General features: G+C 38.9%; 1 protein-coding gene across 10 annotated transcripts in view; it reads left to right on the top strand.

Moving 5' to 3' along the window:
* The window catches only part of LOC142377266 (calcium-dependent secretion activator 1-like), a 79342-nt gene that overhangs the window by 29666 nt on the left and 30771 nt on the right, over positions 1–18905 (top strand). For all 10 annotated transcript variants that reach the window (XM_075461200.1, XM_075461190.1, XM_075461196.1 and 7 more), the window contains exons 4-11: positions 1931–2011; positions 2132–2365; positions 5166–5287; positions 10457–10568; positions 11463–11602; positions 12031–12097; positions 13182–13290; positions 13383–13595. In XM_075461200.1, coding sequence (XP_075317315.1) covers positions 1931–2011; positions 2132–2365; positions 5166–5287; positions 10457–10568; positions 11463–11602; positions 12031–12097; positions 13182–13290; positions 13383–13595 — 1078 coding nt within the window. The remainder of the gene's footprint in view (positions 1–1930; positions 2012–2131; positions 2366–5165; positions 5288–10456; positions 10569–11462; positions 11603–12030; positions 12098–13181; positions 13291–13382; positions 13596–18905) is intronic.

The raw sequence follows: 18905 nt of genomic DNA on the forward strand, positions 1-18905 counted from the left end.
GTTTCAGAAAGCTGAATATTTTATTCTGCTGATTGAAATCAGCAAGAAAAGGGATCATTCCAAACACTTTACACTTCCAAAGAACCCGCTGGTCCATTCATGATCTCTGTGGTGATGGCGACATGTTTCCTGAGAGAGAAAGAGGAATTTTCTTTTGATTTCCATCTATTCATGTGTGCTTCCACTCGAGGCATCCGTGATTGCAGCCAGGCAGAACAAACTGGAGCTCTGATTAGCCTTTTTACGCCCTGCTCTACCATTTCTCGTAGCCACCAATCTGCATGGCCGGCCTTTTGGACTGAACGTCACATGTACCTCAAACTGCTACCTATCAGTATCTTTGGTGACTGTTAATCTAAGTCCAAAGTCGTCTCATATGTCTTATATATAAGTGTAATATAAGTGTAATATCCAGGTCAAAAAGCAAACGTTCCTATCTGAAAATACCAGCACCTAAACTTTTTTTTTTTTTTTATACAGCGCTTGTAATGTTTGGTTGCAAGTTTGAATCCTTGCTTTGGTATTTAAGTGGGACGTAGCTTTATGAGCAAATTCAGGAGAACTGGAGTTTGTTTGAAAAAGATTGAATTAGTTATGTAAATAACTGCTATAGGTTCGGTTTAACATTGAAATCTACACACCAAACAAAGATCAGTGTTGGCCTGATGCGAAGCATTTAAACAAAATGTGTAATTGATCAGTTCACTTAAAACTGCCTTGTTTTAGTATATGTTATTCAGTGTTTGTTTGGTTAAGTCTTTTTTTTTGAGGTTGCCTTAGATGTTTTACTGCTCTGTGTCTGTGATGGTAGTGGCGCTGAAAGCCTTTAATTAAACCAATTACCCAAAGGCATGTTTTTAATGTCATGTGTCAAAAGGAGGCAGAATAGAAAGTAACTGACTTTGTCGTTCTCTTATTAACATCTCAAGGATTGGACTGACGAAGGAGCACAAGGCTTGTGTAGCTCTGGACATAAATCTTAAACCTAAAGCTTTGTCATGCTGTTGTGATTAGATAAATGCACGGTCACATGCTGTTTTCAAATAAACTATCAAGGCTAAACTGTATCAGTGTCTTGCCAGTGTTTACAAGTCAAAGACACAGTTTTTAGGTAATTTGTCTTCAAGAATGATAAATAAATGCATAATAAATACAACAAGTAAACAAAGTAATACTGGATGTGTACTGGGAAAAAAAAAGTAATTTTGATATTTAGCCAACATATGAATGTTGGGGATTTATGCTTCAGAATTATTTACAATGCTGCTAGAAGGAAGATAGGCAATAAGTTGAATATGAGGGGAGAAACTATTGAGTTACTCACGAATGAACTAATTGCTTTTGTAATGAAAGGCCTCTTTCTCCCGTCTGAGTTGAGAAGTTTCTTCATTTTGCTCTTGTGCCGGCAGCTTTAGCTGAAAGCATGCGTGAAGTTATCGAGACATTGCCCACATCAAGGTTATATCATTAATTATTTACAACAGTTTCACAGAGCTCCCAAAGACAAAACTAAGTTCACTAGAGCCTTTTTTTTCTAAGATATACTCGTCTTCTCAGCTTCTTGCCTTCAAGTCTGAAAACTTTTCAAGTTGCAAATCTTTTTGTAAATCCTTTTTTTTTTTTTTTTAAATTTCAACTTCAGGCTCAAGTCTTAAGTCTACAATGATGCCTTTAACAGTTAGCATTAATGGCGAAATCCAATGATTTTACACAACAGAGTCTTTCATGACCTCAGAGATAAAGGAATGAAATCGAGTTATGTTTGAGTCGGCTTCCATGTGAATGAATAGACTGAATTTTGTTCAGATACAATTCCAGTCTTTTGCGAGCTGAATAACTTGGTATATTGGATGGTGACTTCTGTATCTTTTGAGAATTGCATGGTCCATAAAGTAATCTAACTGACCTTCTCCTCTCTATTTATCAATAGTTGGACAACCTGGATGAGCAGGCTGCACAGATCAGACGAGAGTTGGATGGTCGTCTTCAGATGGCAGACCAGATTGCCAGGGTGAGTCAGAGTCTGCAGGGGTGACTCAGATTTTTTTTAATATGCTTTGTTATGCAGTCATTTTTTAAATATTAACCCGAGTGCGCTTTTTTGCTGAGTCTTCCCTCTTTTTGTCAGCAGGGAGGTAAGTTCCCCAAATTTGTGTCTAAAGAGATGGAGGCCATGTATATCGAAGAGCTCAAGTCATCAGTGAATCAGCTGATGGCCAATCTGGAGAGCATGCCCGTGTCCAAGGGTGGGGAGTTTAAACTCCAGAAGCTGAAACGAGGCCACAACACCTCCATCATTGACATGGGTCAGGAGGATGAGAACACGCTGTCCAAGTCGGATGTGGTCCTGTCCTTCACTTTGGAGGTACTGTGAAGCTTTAGGAGGCTGGATATGTGTGAGTGTGAAAATGATCCGGCATTACGAAGGTTTGGTCGTTTTGATTTGCAGTGCAGTGCAAACATTTTATGAGCTAAAAGTACAGTGAAGAATTTTTGTTAAAAGACGGTATGAATACTTTTTAAGATTAATTAAACTGACACTAAGCGCAAATGATATAGAAGGTTGTGCCAAATAATATGCAGAACTGGCCAAATCTTCTCTTTGGATTTAAGCTGTCTCAGTTTCTTCGGCATGAAATCTTAGGCTGCTTAAGCGATACTGATCATGGCTCCTAGAGCCTTAACATCTGGGCATGGGTCCAGGAATTTTCTGTCAATTAGCTTTTCAACGTCTATTTTTCTTTAGATTTCTAAATCTAACCAAAAGGCAAAAAAATTAAAAAATACTGTAATGATATCTACATCTTGTACAAAACTACTTCTGAACCAGTACTTATAACTCCAAAATTTTCTCTACTACTTCTCTGCTCCAGACTAAGAATAGAAACAGACAGTAAACCTGTTCAGGGCACTGAGCAGATGCTGTGTGAAGAACAGACTGACACATACACACATACAAGAAAAAAAAAACCTCTTACCTGCTCCTTAACGGGAAACATGACTCATCTTGTTATCAGCTTGTCTGAGACGAGCTCTCGCCACAGCACAGAGAGCAGTCACACCTCTTCTTGTGATGCTGTGCTATTTTAGAATCAGGAAGTGCAGAATGCACAAAGAAAGTGACCCTGGTTTTCTGTTTGTTCATTCGATGCCTGGCAAAATTTAGAATTAGAACAAAAAACAGTTTTTGATTTATTCAAATTCAATTATTAGTAAAGAATGGGATATTCGATATTTTTGAGAATTATCTCTGCAACAACTGGGAAATCTTCATTTGGAATCATATAGATGCCTCTTAGCAGTTTATACCTGTAAAAGCCGTCCAGAAATATCAGTATGATGATGCTGGTGTGATAAATTGAACAGAAATCTTTTTAAGTCTTATAGTCCAGGTCAGAATTATTGTCACATCTCATTGTTATGCTCCAAATTTAGAATATCTTCAGAAATAAAAGCAAATAAACCAATTTCATGCCATTAAACAACCTCATTAATATTTTTTACACCATTCAACAACAAAAGAAGATGTAACAGCTTTAAATGGAAAAAGAAAATTATTGAATCATTGTGAAAATGTATCACAGACGCAATTGTTGACACTCTCTGGATAATTTAAAGCAATTCCTCAGACAAAATAAAACTAATTATTCACCTTTACTGAAGCTCCCTTGGTCACTAAAGGATTGTTTTAGTTGATTATGGGAATTGATTGTTACCAGCTTCTTTCCCTTGGTAGTTAAGACAAGGAAGTCTCAGATGTGATTATCAAAATATATAATAATTCCAAAGACTGCAAGGCAATTGCCAAAAGGTCATGAAATCGTTGTTTCATCAGTTTGTAATATTATGAAGAAGTTTCACATTCATTAAAATTTTGAGCCACTGCAGAAAGCAAGTCATTAGCGGATGTATGCAAAGGTTGTGTTGCAAATTGAGGGACACAAAAAAACACGAGTTATTTAATGAGGTTCAGGCTGACCGGCAGCAATGTGGTGGGGAGGGTTCCGCCTGTGCCACGGGCTGCTCACTTCCATTAGTTTAGGCTTCATGGGGGGACACCTACGTGGGGCTACACCACCATTGAAAGAAAGGTGTCATAACAGAGGACCTATTGTTTACAAAAATATTCATAGATAAGCAACAGTTTATCAGGGCTACTGTTCTGTAGACAGAGGAAACAGAGTGATCACAGGATCACAAAGGAATTAAAAAAAAAAAAACATGGTTTGAGGCGAAAAAACTACCAGCAGACAGGAGAAAGAGACTTCGAGATGGCTGCAAGAAAAGTTTAGGATGTCATTGTTGTCCAACAATTCAACATTAACAAAGACTGCTAATGATTATTATGTCTGTGGCGCACTTTGTTTTTGTGTTTTTTTTTCAATTTCACATTATGAAGGCCTGCCAATGTTAATGCTGTTCAACATCTTAACACATTTTATTACTTGCATTTATTCCCAGAGCTTTTAGAAATACTCCTCGAACAGTTCACAACCGTTTTTCACGAATTGTTCTTAACATATGTTAAGGATGAATATTTAAAATCTCGTAACCCGCGTAATAGCCCATACGCGCACAAAACTGTTTAAAACATTAAACTTGCGCATATTTTCATGTTTGTTGACCTTATATGGATATTTATTTGACCAAATCCCAAATGTTACTATAGGATGACTGGACTGATAAACAGTTTACAGACAGTGAAGAAAATATACTGGCGCCATGAGGACACTGGATTGAGTAAAAGCTTATATTGAAAATGAACTCTTATCCAGACTGTGCATTTTTTTTGCCTCAGGTTGTCCCATTGAAATTCACTTTTGCAATCTAACAGTTACCCAGGGCAATAGCAGTGCGACATAATATTCTCTGATCTGTTAAAGACTGGGTATAAGACTTTATAGGGCAGATTAAGCCTTCAAGCAGTTTCAAGGATAGAGTTGTAGTGTCCAGGGAGGATGGATTCAATCTTTACAGACTCTGGCAGTAGAAAATCAGCCAGAATCTATTATAAAGTAAAAACACCAGCTTAAGTGTAAATAGTGAATAGCTGGGATAGTACATCTGGATTTGCTGCTTTCTCATCTGCTTTTGAATCTTTGGCTCTCTAACTCACTCTCAAGAGATGAATCACTACTCGTCGGCAACCTTTCTGTGTTTACCAGGTGGTGATCATGGAAGTGCAGGGGCTGAAATCTCTGGCTCCGAATAGGATTGTTTACTGCACCATGGAGGTGGAGGGAGGCGAGAAACTCCAGACCGACCAAGCAGAGGCATCCAAGCCAACGTAAGTGTGCACACAGGCACATTTTTTTTTCTTCACATCTTTCTAAACATTGTTGTTCGTAAAGTCATGATCTGCCACATTTTAAATCAAACACAGCTTCCACATGTTTGTCGGACTGAAAACAAGCCGCCCTTTAAAGGACAAGACCGTTTTTTTGACATTGGGCCCTTGATTTCACATTATAACATGATGTTCTACTCACCCCTGCTTGTTGTTGGTAATTTGGAGCTGTTCCGAAGATATTCGAGAGGCGTCTGGCTGCTCTCTTGAGATATTCAGCCATGAAACGGTTTCCTATGGGCAACGTTATACAGGCACAAACTATGCTGTTTATAATTTATTAATTACTGTACACTAGCACTGATAACGTGGAGGTGCGTCGCTTACTTCAAAAAATCCGGGTTACTGTTTATAATTTTGAATTTTTGTCGTAAAGTGGGTGTTACTGACGTCATCATCGTGCTACTACCACAGACAGCCCACAGACCTGCTGCCTATTTATTCATTCGGCTAAAATTCAAAATTACAGAAACCCGGATTTTTTTAAGTAAGCGACGCACCTCCACGTTATCAGTGCTAGTGTACAGTAATTAATAAATTATAAACAGCATAGTTTGTGCCTGTATAACGTTGCCCATAGGAAACCGTTTCATGGCCGAATATCTCAAGAGAGCAGCCAGACGCCTCTCGAATATCTTCGGAACAGCTCCAAATTACCAACAACAAGCAGGGGTGAGTAGAACATCATGTTATAATGTGAAATCAAGGGCCCAATGTCAAAAAAACGGTCTTGTCCTTTAAAGGAATGTAAAGCTTCCTGAAATACCGATTGATGCTATTAAGATTATGTAATCGAAGCATGATATTACACTCAAAGGATCACATTTTAATTTTCATAAGAAGATGCAGTCAAAGCTACAGCAACACTGTGCGGTTAGTGTTTTCTCTGTTGCTGGGAAGTTACTTCCGGTGCTCCAGCGGCTGCTCGCACTTGCCTCATTTCTTCTCAAAAGCACTTTTTATGTGAATGACTAAATTTAAAGAAACTGGGTGTGTGCAGTTCACCAAAACTATAATTTACAAATATTCTACCTCAAAGAAATGTTCTTCCTTTCAATTATTTGCTCCTGAGCAGAAGAATATAGTTTAAATGACACGCATACATACACCTGTATCTTAAAGATACCTGTACTCATCTAACCTAATGCCTTAAAGGGATAGTTTGCCTCTTTTGACATGAAGCTGTATGACATCCCATATTAGCAATATCATTTATTAAATTTGACTTACCCCCCATTGCGTCCTGTGAACCGAGTTCCGGCCTCATTTTGGCATTGATGAAGGTAGTCCGGCTAGTTGGCTGGGGCCACAAAAATAAAGCGTTCAAAAGAGTAATACATTTGCATCACAAAATCGTTCATTCAGAATAAGTCAGACCTCACAATCGCTTGGCTCTATTTTTTCTCTACCTTCGTATCACTGCGGGCTGTGTAAACCGTGCAGACCGAAGTGCAGACCCAGCAGTCCCCTGCTTCTGAGCAGTAAACACCGTAACAGGTGCGGCTATCGGCAGGTGGCAGCGTGCAGTGATATGAAGGTAGAGAAAATAGCGCCAAGCGATTGTGAGGTCTGACTTTTTCTGGATAAACGATTTTGTGATGCAAATGTATTAATCTTTTGAACGCATATTGTTTTGAGAAGCAAAACGCTTTAGTTTTGTGGCCCCAGCCAACTAGCCGGACTACCTTCGTCAACGCCAAAACGAGGCTGGAACTCGGCTCACAGTACGCAGCGGGGGGTAAGTCAAATTTAATAAATGATATTGCTAATATGGGATGTCATACAGCTTCATGTCAAAAGAGGCGAACTATCCCTTTAACCTTTAAAAACAGGACAGTTTTCATTTATCTGTTCTGATAAAGCTGCTTGGGCCATTTATTCGTCCCATCTAAATCCAAAACTCTTTTCACAGACCAATTTCAGTCACTCGAGGTGTGAGAAATCTTGTTTGAGTACAAAAATGCAACGGTTTAATAATAGATTTCCTTCCTCCCTTTTAAAGATCCCGGAAATTGGCACATATCCTAAATTATTTTGTCACCTTACTCCTTGCTATGACAGCTCATCAGACCATAAAAATGACAATGTCCCAATTAAGAAAAATATATCCTTTGCCAAATATAGTTTTCCTTTATTCGTCTCACACACTACTATAATGCAGTACAAGATATGAAAGAGACGTCTATGAAACATTCATGCACATATGAGCTATTTTAAGGCCTAAATGTCTTCCTGTGATCTCCCTAATGCAAGAGCCATTTTATGGAAAGGGTCTGAGGGAGATGGAGGAACATGAAAAAAGGGATTAGAGGAGAACAAGGCATGGGTGATATGTGTGTTTGTCATTGTGTATTGCATGTTTTTGTGGGGACACCAAGCTACTCACGCAATTATTATCAGCAGGAATGTATATGTCAAGGCGAAGATGTGGTTTAAGGTTATGGAAAAGTTGAATTCGGGTTGTATTTAAGGTTAGCTTTGGTCTCCAGGCACTGACTGGTGTATAGCTGGCTGAATGGGTTTTATTAAGAACTCACAAGCACACACACAATGACAAAGTAACACAAGATGGATGCTAATCTTTAGACTGCTGCAGGTTATTTGCATAAAGTAATTACATATGTTCAATAACTGTGTGCTTAGACTTACATTGAACTTAGAGCTACGGCTTCACATTAAGCTTTAATGACTTGACGCTGTGTTTGATATTGTTGATTTTGCTTTTTATTTTCACATTTGAGCCTCTAAAGCACGCAGAACTCTATAAATGTTGGACAAAGAGCCAAAGAAGTGCGTCGCATCACGTCTATCAATAGACCTTCCACTGAGCCGCAAGGTCACCTTCATGCCGAAACGATAGTTCCATGTGAAATCAGCACCACTCACCACTGACTTGTCACTGTCTCCACTCCTTCTTCACGTGCTGGAGCTGTGGCATCTTTGTGAACATTAAGCAGCAATTAGATATGAATGTTGGAAATATTTATAAAGAAAAAAATTTTCCAAGGCTGAAAATGGACACCACATTCTCTGTAGCTCGCTGCAGAGCCAGAATTCAAGCATTTAGATCATATTGCTAGATAAGGGAATGCAACATCCTAGCAGCCACAGAGGGCAGCGAGAGCTGATAGAAACACATAATACATGTATGTTGTGCAACATGATCACAATGAAGTTACTTTTCCCTGTGTTTCTGTTCTATTAATGCCTTTTGCCTGTGAGGGTGTAGCTGGTGATGGGGTTCTGTCATTATTTGTTGTTTGATGTGAAAGGACTGGCTCACATTTTTTGAAGTATTTTTCAGAATTGCTCTCCTAAAACAATGTCAAGATAGTGTAAAGCTAAACATATAAAAACTGACAGGGTTTAACCACTCAAATGATTATTATAATTATTTTGATGTTTTGCCTTCATGCTGCATGAAGTACAACACATGCTACTCACAGCGAATGCACTCCTGTGCCTCCTCAAGCTAATCTGAGGAACTTTTCAAAAAGCTTTACCCCCCATTTTTTATACAAACTTTGATGTGGAAAATCCGTGGAGATTTTGTACAAGATATGTAATCACCTTAGTCTAATTGTGGTTTTGGTTCCACACAATTGAACCCTTTAAAAAGCAACGTCAATGTTAAAAGGCATTCTAATGTGAGGTTCAGCAGTCTGTTTTAGACATTTTGAAAAGGTCTTTGAAAGTTTTTGTTTTTTAGTAGCACATGTTATTCTGAAAGTCTGCAAAGAAAAAATGAGGAAAGAAAAAATGATTTTACTCCAAAACTGGACTCATGTTGACTGAACAGACCAAAACTCACAACTCATGATAGCATCTGCCCTACTTGGCATATTTACCCAGAATTGGACTTTATTGCAGCATGTTAATTGGAGAATACATTTCTAAAATTGTTGACATTATTGTAGCCACAACAATTTGCAATGTAGAGATATGGCACATTTTCCCATGCATATTGTAATCCAAACCTTTGTGTTTTAACAGCCAGTCTTAAGGCACATTTGTGTGCATATGTTTATTTCCTGTGCAGTCTAGACTGTTTTGCTGGAAGTGATCCAAAAGGCTTTCTTCTTCCAAATAAATTATATTCCTTGGCTAAAATCTGCTCAGACAGTGAGAATGATAAGTTCACATCGTTCTGGCTCCTCCCTACAAGCTGCTAAAGGGCTGTTCTAGTCCAACCTCCACTTTTGTATTACGTACTTTCACATTTGATCCATAACTCTTATTAGGAGTCTTATTAGGGCCTCTTAAGTCTCTCACATTGTGAATGTAGGTTTGAATGTGTCCCATGAAGTGTTTTATATGAACTACATATTTTTCTTATTATTTTATGCGCCCTTACACTTGGTAATGAAACAGTATATTTCATCTCCTTTCTCATTTTCTCCAAATGATAATTGACTCAGTTTTGACCAGCGCCTGAATTCAGGTTTATTAAAGACAATAAACTTGACAGGAAAGCAGATATTAGCTGGGGATCTGTCTGCTCTCTGTTACAGTCTCACAGAATTCTTTGATTTTATAAGATAGGGATTATTTTCATACAGATATCTCACCCACAGCACCTTTGAGTTATTAAGTATATAAATAGCAGACCAATAAGTGACAGTGAGACAGAGGAAAGAAGTGAATGTGTGTGTGCTGTCTTAAGTAGTTTTATCCTCACTTTGATACTCTGTAAATGCATTTGACAAAGCAGTTTTTTTCAAAAACTTTTCCAATCAGTCCCTCCAACCCTTTGCTTCCATGATAAAAAGAAACGCAGTTGTGTGTGTTTGTGTGTATGTGTCCAAAAATAATAAACTGCATGCCTCTGTTATACTTGATAATTCAATCCCAATGGCCCAAAGGCTGTTGTTTAAGGCTGCATTTAATACATATTCCATATCTTTCATTGTTACATAATCTTTATATTCAAAATAGTTTACCGACATCTTATATTTTATTTAGGATGAAAATATCGACAATGAGTTGAAGCCACTCTCTCAGACTGGCTTTTGTTAACAATTTAACGGATGAAGTCATTGTGTGGGAACACTGCCCCATCATGCTGTCATGGAAGTTAACCTCTGGAGTGTCTTTTGTTGTGTCTTTCAGCTGGGGGACCCAAGGGGACTTCACCACCACACACCCTCTGCCTGCAGTCAAGGTGAAACTGTTTACAGAGAGTACAGGCGTGCTGGCACTGGAGGACAAAGAGCTGGGCCGGGTAACACCTATGTTTATTTACTCTTTTAGCAACGCACATTCTGATCTCAACACATCTGCGAGAACACAGCAAAGAGGGTTCCCACGTTGCGTGAAGGAAGACCAAACTTGTTCTTTTTTTATTGTGAAAATACGTTTACCCACTGACTGGGATTCAGAAAATGAGTTGGGTGTTTTTGCAGGTTAAACATGAGACTTATCTCTGGTCCCTGGCACATTTTGTTTGGTGTACACTCCCAGCAAACACTTTTGATGTTGTTGCCTTTGCATTATGCTTGTGTTTGACCAGGAGTAAATTTGAATATACTGCTGCACCTGTGCTGTTAAATAAAAAGAGGTTGATAAAATATTACTTTTACATTCCAGACGTCAGACTTTCAGTTTTATTTAAATCTCATCTGATTCAATGTGACTCAAATGCCAAGGGAGTAGAAACACAAATCTGTTCTCTGCCCTGCGTTTCGCTGTGTAAAAGTGACAGGTAGTTAAGGAAGGTGGTGTTGCTTGTTTGTGTTCGGGCAGCGGTTTCTCAGACGTCCCTGTGGTGGCAGTGACCTTGGCAGTGACAAGGCTCTTTGATCTCCCACTGCAGCAGAGTTGGCAGAAAGCAAGCTTCCTCAAAGCTCTTTAAGTCAGCAAAGAGAGATTAGGCTTCCTCTTTAGAGAGGGAGCAAAGCACTGTTCTCTTACTCCACCACGACTCACTTTATTTTTTCTCATCAAGCAAGCAGACACAGTCCTGAGACTCTGCAAACACTGATTGGTATAGCTGAATGCTGCACGGGATGAGATAAAAGAGCCACTACCTGGATAAAAGAGCTAATGAAGATTGAGTCCTACATTTTGTGTTCTGTGTTCTTTTTTCTTTTTTCTTTTTTCTTTTCTCTGAGTGCAGGTTGTCCTCCACCCAACACCTAACAGCCCCAAACAGTCAGAGCTTCATAAGATGACTGTGACCAAGGCTTGCCCAGACCAAGATCTCAAGATAAAACTGGCCATACGCATGGACAAACCCCAGAACATGAAACACTGCGGGTAGGACATTCACCACCAAGTCAGACACAGTGCCATGTTCTTATGTGCTTTTCATGTTCCATGCCTTCCCTGTAGAAGTCCAACCCTCTCAACTCCTTGGCCTCATTTCTATTCACGTGCTGTGGAAAAATACTGTGAAGTGCACTACTCCCCCTAGTGGATACCACTGTGTAGTTTATTTTTTTCTTTGATTAAAAAGTGCCAACACGTTCGAAATATTAGATGGGTAAATATAAGCCAATGCTACTTAAAGTAATTTATGTAACCGTCATGCCATTCAGCTAAGGAAAACACATGTCAACTACTTGTGTTTCTGCTGAAAAAAGTATTACTTAAAGTCTAATTTGTGATATCTAAATTCGACTGCTTTTCAATTTACGTTCGTGATGTCATGTTTACTGCATTTACTGTCAACGTGTATTTTACAGGTATCTGTGGGCCTTTGGGAAGAATGTCTGGAAGCGCTGGAAGAAGCGTTTCTTTGTCCTCGTGCAGGTGAATAGATAATGTGTTCAGCCCAATTGGCCCTTATCTGGGACCAATATTACAACATTATTGGATTTTAAAGCTTTTCCTTCAAACCTATAACAACACCAAACTAAGAAAATATTTAGGATAAAAAATACGTTGTGACTGAAACTCAGAAAATTAGCTTTTAAATACGTATATATCGAATATTCCATTTTGAATTTGACGCCAGAAATCCATATTGCATCTCCCCTTTTTTTTTTAAGCATCTTGAGAACCGAGGAAATGAGTCACTAGTTTGAAGCAAAACGTATGCTTTTTTTTTCTCTGAATAGTAAAATCTAACTTGCATTTGTGGATGCAGTGGAGTACTGTGTTCACTAATAATTGTTTTTAGAAGTTCTCTTTTGCCCATGTAATCATTTTTACGTCTTAATCATACATTTATCACCTGCATTAATACTGACAGCCAGAAGATTCATCCATTTAATAATGGTTTTCAGCCTTTTCCAGTGCTCACAGAGATTTCTTCAGATTCTATTAATCTTTTCATGAGATTATGAACCACAGATGTTGAGAAATATTTCTTTGAATTATTGAACTATTTCCCCGCTGAGTTTTTCAGAGAGTTATAAATCCTTGCCATCTTTACTTCAGACAGAGTCAGACTCTGGGATGCTCTTATTATAAATTCTTCATTTTTTTTTCATCACTCAGATAATTTGCTTATCTGTTGCCACTTAACCTTTGCAGTCCCAGCTTTCTTCCAAGCAAATCGCTGCCATCAGTTTCAAAATGTGCATATATTTTTCAAAAATGTATAAATCATGGCACTCTGTTTATCCTTTTTTCTTTTTTATTTGAATAATACAGAGTGTCCTAACTTTGTTGGACGGAGGTTGATTCAAACACATCAGTATCAATGCAATGGACTGTATGGTTGGTTATTTTACAGTGACAAGCAGAGAAAGACGAGATTCAGTATTTATAAATCATTGTTACTATTGTATTACATCTATTACTCTTGGTATCATTACTTCAGGGCTGTACAAAATCCAATTATACTTTTTATGTGGCTGGTTGATGTGATCGCTATCCCTTTGTTTTGTAGGTGAGTCAGTATACATTTGCTATGTGCAGCTACAGAGAGAAAAAATCTGAACCGCAAGAGCTTCTTCAGCTGGATGGATACACTGTGGACTACAGTGACCCCCAGCCAGGTGAGACAATAAGACGTGATATAGCTGTAGACACAAATACCCACATTGCATAAATGTATAACCTTTTGTTGTTGAACGCCATATTTTCCCAGGCTTGGATGGTGGCAGGGCTTTCTTCAATGCAGTGAAGGAGGGCGACACTGTGATCTTTGCCAGTGATGATGAGCAGGACCGCATCCTGTGGGTCCAGGCCATGTATCGTGCCACTGGCCAGTCCCACAAACCTGTCCCACCCACTCAGGTCCAGAAACTTAACTCCAAAGGGGGGGCTTCAGCCCAAATGGATGCCCCCATTTCTCAGTTCTGTAAGTAATCCGTAACACAATGTAGTCACTTAGACAGAAAGCAGTTTCCATCCACAAAGCAGTGAAAGCTCTAACCCATAAATGTGTCACACCATGTGCTCCACTCTGCAGTCACAACACGTGCTAGTAAGAACTAACACACATGCCTGCACACACGTGCATTGATCTTTCACAGATCCCTCCAGCATCCGGTAGACCTCCACTCATTTGTCACCACCCCCCCACACTGTTTAAAGGTGCAATTCCATGCTATTCCATCAGTCTGTTCACAAGGAACAACCAACCTGAAAAAGACTTCGTCATACAGAAGCAGGATAAAACTCGGAAACTTTGTCCAAATATCAAACAGGTCACCACACATAAGATCTGAACATTCAAGCCTGCTGGGGTTATATTCAGACTGACAGTGCCAGGGTGCTGCTGCTTTTTTTCTCTCTCACCGTAGACCTGTTTAAATCCAGTTGTAGCTTTAGACAGCTGCTGTGATGGCAGCTGTGGTCCTGAGACAGATTCCCAAATGGTTCTGCCATCACTTAATGGCAGCCAAGCCAAGCATGTTTAAAGTTTTAATCAATCTGTCACTGTACTTGCACCTCTAAGCTGTCACCAGATCATGTAGCAAAGTAAAGGTAAGAGTTTTTAAGTAGTGTGGCATCCGTACCAACCTCTGTTGTAACCGTCTTTTGTGTCCCCCCTTATTCAAGAAGGGTTTAAATTGAGACAGAAACATTTCTAAAGTCAGTCGGCACTTACTCAGGTTGGTTTTGACATATGAGTAATTTTCTTACCATTCTAACCCAAAAGTTTACATTACTGTGCCTCTGCCCTGCTACCTACTAAACCTATCGTCACATACTGATTAACAATTCACATAAATAGATCCTGCTATTCAGAACAAAAAAACTGTGTGTGCATCTTTTGAGACTATAGCCTGAGAATGACTTCTTTTTCCACCGTAATCAAGACTATTTTTAGCAAAATGGAATGTAGAAAAATAATTGGCATTCAGTATGACTACTAAAAAAAAGTAGTTTGCATTATTATAATGACATGAGTAATAATAACTGTAATAGAAAAAGAAACCAGGTTTATTCCACTTTTTGTTGACAAATTGGGTTAGTTACTCAGAATCCTATCACATGAAATTCTATGTTGTTTCTCCATTGATTTCTTTGTCCAGTATGTGATCGTTCGTGTGGTTAGTTGACTCCTCTGATGCCAGCTGTTGCCATTCACAGCCTCCTCACAGTGGCACAGACCTCCTTCCCTTCCCTGAAACATTGTGGCACACCACGCGTACATGTTTCACCCCCTGGTGGTCTTGAATGGCACTGGGACCATAACATACACACCCCTCCTGACTCTGCTGCAGTGGAAGGATAGAAAACAAAGAGTCCTATGAAGGTTCTGAGCTCGCTGCACATAATGTATGTGTGTTTATTTAATTATTCATGAAGAGAAAGTTGTTTAGCGTACGCTAAGAGTGCTCTGTTAAATAGGGATATATCTATTGTGTTGGAATTTCTGTATAACAGATTTTATAAATCAGATTAGTTGAATAAATTCATGCTTCCCCATGACCTCGTGCTCATCCTTATGACATCAGTCACTGTAATTTTTTTCTCTGAGAGAAATAAGTGTGGCGTCTGTGTGAGACTGTATGTTTCGCCTTAGAGACCACAGTTTCGGTTCCTATTAAATCCCTTATGAGACTATTCTAGGTGACAAAAATAAATCAGTTAATCCAACACAACTGTCTAAGTTTAAGAGCCAAAAGTACCTGGCAGAGGTTAGGAAGAGATGATTGGTTTAAAATGTACCTTTTTACAAGGTGGCGATTCATAAAAGACAGTTAGAGGACCTAGTAATTGCATGACAGTGTTCCATTAGGACTGAGACTGAGCAGTCAACGAATATCATTTCTAACTTTCAAAGATGGCTTTAACAGGCTATGCTGAAAAAAAAGCGCTCTTCATGACATTTCAAGATCATGCAACCACCTTTCAAACTGCACACCGATAGTTAGTTACACCTGACAGTATAATTATGATGTTAATACGTTTGTTTTCATGACTCCACAAAGCTCTTACAGTAACAAAACACATTACTTTCTAGATTTTATAGGGTGTCTTAACAAAACTTGCTTTAACAGGGAGTCCGGCATTTCTATAGAAAACAAACAAATAAATAAATGAAAAAATGAACAGCATCAGTCTTCTTTGTTAATTATTAAAAGGAACAATCATTAATGGTAGTGGGAACATGTCTGATGGACATGTTACTTTTTGATGAATGTGTTGCACTCTGAGCTGCAATAGTGAATTCTGCTCTGTATTACATTTTAAAAACACATATTTATCTATGCAATGGTTTCTACATGTTGGCTGGCATCGTAATCTCAGTCTTGATGTGCAGGGTTGACTCATGCACTTCGGCCAGAAGCAATAAATCATGTTCCTTAAAAAGTCTACATATGAGAAACTGTGAACCACCACAGGCCACAGGATAATGAAAATGCCATTACTTCCTGCAGAAGGGTTGTACTTGACCTTGGGAGAAGAAATGGTACAAGCATACTCAGGGTCAATAGTCAATCTCTTTGTTTTAGGGGATGTTCCTGCATTTAATAAACTGTATATTCAGACTTATTTCAGCGTTAGAAGGGTACATTGTTTGAGTTGGGGGGGGGGGGGGGGGGGGGGGAGTGAGTGTGAGAGACAGACTCACAAAAGCTTCAACACCAAGAAAACTACTTCAAAATCCGTTTAAATCTGTGAGTAAAACTGGAATAGGTTAATTTCTTGTTACAAACACCCTCACAATGTTGCTTATCACAGTCATTTGAACCTTTACAGGACCTTCATAGTTGTTTCTCCTTCAAAAAAAAACAAAACAAAGGGAGATTTTACATCGTGATGTATGTGTATGTGTATGTGTTTGCCAATGTACCCTTGAACAACAAGCCTTGTGTTTGATCAGACTGAGTGACAGTACTTCAAGTGCAGCTCTCAACTCCTTAAGTACTTGTCCGTAATCCAGAATAAATAAACTGCAGTAGAGTAATGAGGATCGTAAATTCTGTCTTCCTCTCTTTATCTATGTCTCTTTCTCTCTCTGTTTTCCTCTTTCTCGCTCTGATATGCCTCAACATCTGCTGTTCACATATCCTCACATGTGCTCACACACCTCCACCCACAAACTATCATGTTGGTATAGGCTGTTGTTTTTCAGTTGTGTTTTCTTCTTCATGCTTTGCCTGGACCCTTCTTTAGTAATGCAGCTGCTAGGTCAGGGACTCTCGTGATTGCTCTCCTACAGCCTTGTTGCTAGTCTTTATGTTATTCTGGTTTGTCCCTTCTTACCCTGCTGTCTTCTAGCTGGACTCAAGGGTAAGTGCTTCCCTGTAGCCGGCACTGCTCAGATAATCCCCGCCGATTATCTGACAAATGCAACGTTCTTTCTCTCTTCTTTCCTTCTCCTTTTTCACGTCTCGCTTCATGTCTTAGATATTAGTTGATTACTTTTTTTGTTTTTAATTACCTCAACTTGAGGATCAAAGTATAAGCATCCATTTGTGCCAATATAGGATGCATGTATTTTTATAGCTAAGAACTTATGATTTGACTCAGTAATGATTGAAGTTTATATTATAGTTGTTTTTGCATAATTGCCTTCTCTCTTTTTATTCTTATTGGTGATTGGACCCCTCAGAGTAAAGCAGTCAGAGGCTAAAATGGGACTATTAAGCTAGCAATTAAAATACTTTTATCTTAAGAGAAAGATTTAGCCTGTAAATTTGTTATCAGTGCCACAAGTTCCAAGAGCTAAAAACTGTCTTACATAGCTGTCGAAAATATAACATTACACATTTATTTGATGTTTACCGACACTGTGATTTTTCAAATCATTTTTGAAGCACGAGGGTTTATCACGCTTTACTTTAGAGGGCTCAAATGCTTTTAATTCTTTTTCTTTGAGCTTTTCTTGATGAGAGTTGGCAAATATGTATGCGGAGTATTCTGAATGCCAAAGACAAGGAGTAGCCACTGCCGCCCCTTCTTACGATAAAATACTCCGGACCCCTCCCCCCTCCTTCCTCCTGTAGTAGATGGGCCTGTAGATAGAGGCTAGACCGGTGTTACACCTCCAGAAAGGAGAGGTCTCATTTTGATTTCTTTTGACTGCCCTTGTTTGCCTGAATAGGAGAACACCTGTGTCATGTGTCCATATTTTGTACAAAATACAGGAGTTTTCATTCATCCCCCCATCTCCCAGAGAATGATACAGTTCTGCCTCTGTCGGCTTCATGCTATTTATCCATGTACTTGCACCAAAATGTATTGCTACCCTATTAGATTTCTCGGTAGTGGTATGCCTGTTAGTGTGCTCCTTAGAGATCATAAATACACTGCAACATCCTCAAGTATTGTCAACTTGCAAATGCGTAGAGAAGGAAAAAAAAAGGAATGTAAAAAAAATTAAAAAATTAAGGAGATACAATGCAAATTTGAAAATGGGTCTGCAGATGTGCATGACATTTAAAAGCTTATTGAAAGTCACTCTTTTCTCCGGCATGTTGTACTTTCTAAATGTATGCAAAAGTAATTTCATATTCACTTGGGTGATTTGGTTATTTTATTTATGGTTGAAGTCAGGATGGACACCTTGATGTGAGTTTTGGTAATGTTACTCTAGTACTGAGTTTCTTCTGGACTTCATTACCTCATTTAATTCAACCGATGGAAAGGTAGCCCACTTATTGTTTCACGTAGTGCAATCCCAGGCACTTTTTCTCACTCTTTGGATGTTTTCTTCACGATCTACCTCTCCACTACAACATTAGTTATTTTGCCTCGGTCCTGGATTGAATCTTGCAATCACTCTCCACCAACCCTTTGCTGTCCCCCTAAAAGGTTTTTCTACAAACCTAATCCCCTTTCATCCTGTCACTGTCTCTCATCCAGCACAGAGCTCACTTCTAATGCTGCACACCACCTTCTCTCAGTGTTTCAAGACCTTGTGTGTTCACTTTCCAGCTCTTTCCTTTTTACATCATGACTTATAGTCCCTGTGTCGTCCTTCTCTTCTCAATCTCCTACTTTCATTGTCCACACATAGCTTTTTGTCTCACAGGTTTTTCTTTTCAGATTGGAGTAGAAATATGCTAAAGACAAGTGTAACCCTCTGAGGCTTCCTTTTTTTTTTTTTTTTTTTTAAAGTGAGTTCCAGTGAATGTTTAACTCCCACATTACACACTCCCGGTGAACTGGAGGGTGACAGATGTCAGTTTTGCTCTATTCAGTATCTCGG

The sequence above is a fragment of the Odontesthes bonariensis genome, chromosome 3, assembly GCF_027942865.1.
Source record: "Odontesthes bonariensis isolate fOdoBon6 chromosome 3, fOdoBon6.hap1, whole genome shotgun sequence".
Taxonomy (NCBI): Eukaryota; Metazoa; Chordata; class Actinopteri; order Atheriniformes; family Atherinopsidae; genus Odontesthes; species Odontesthes bonariensis.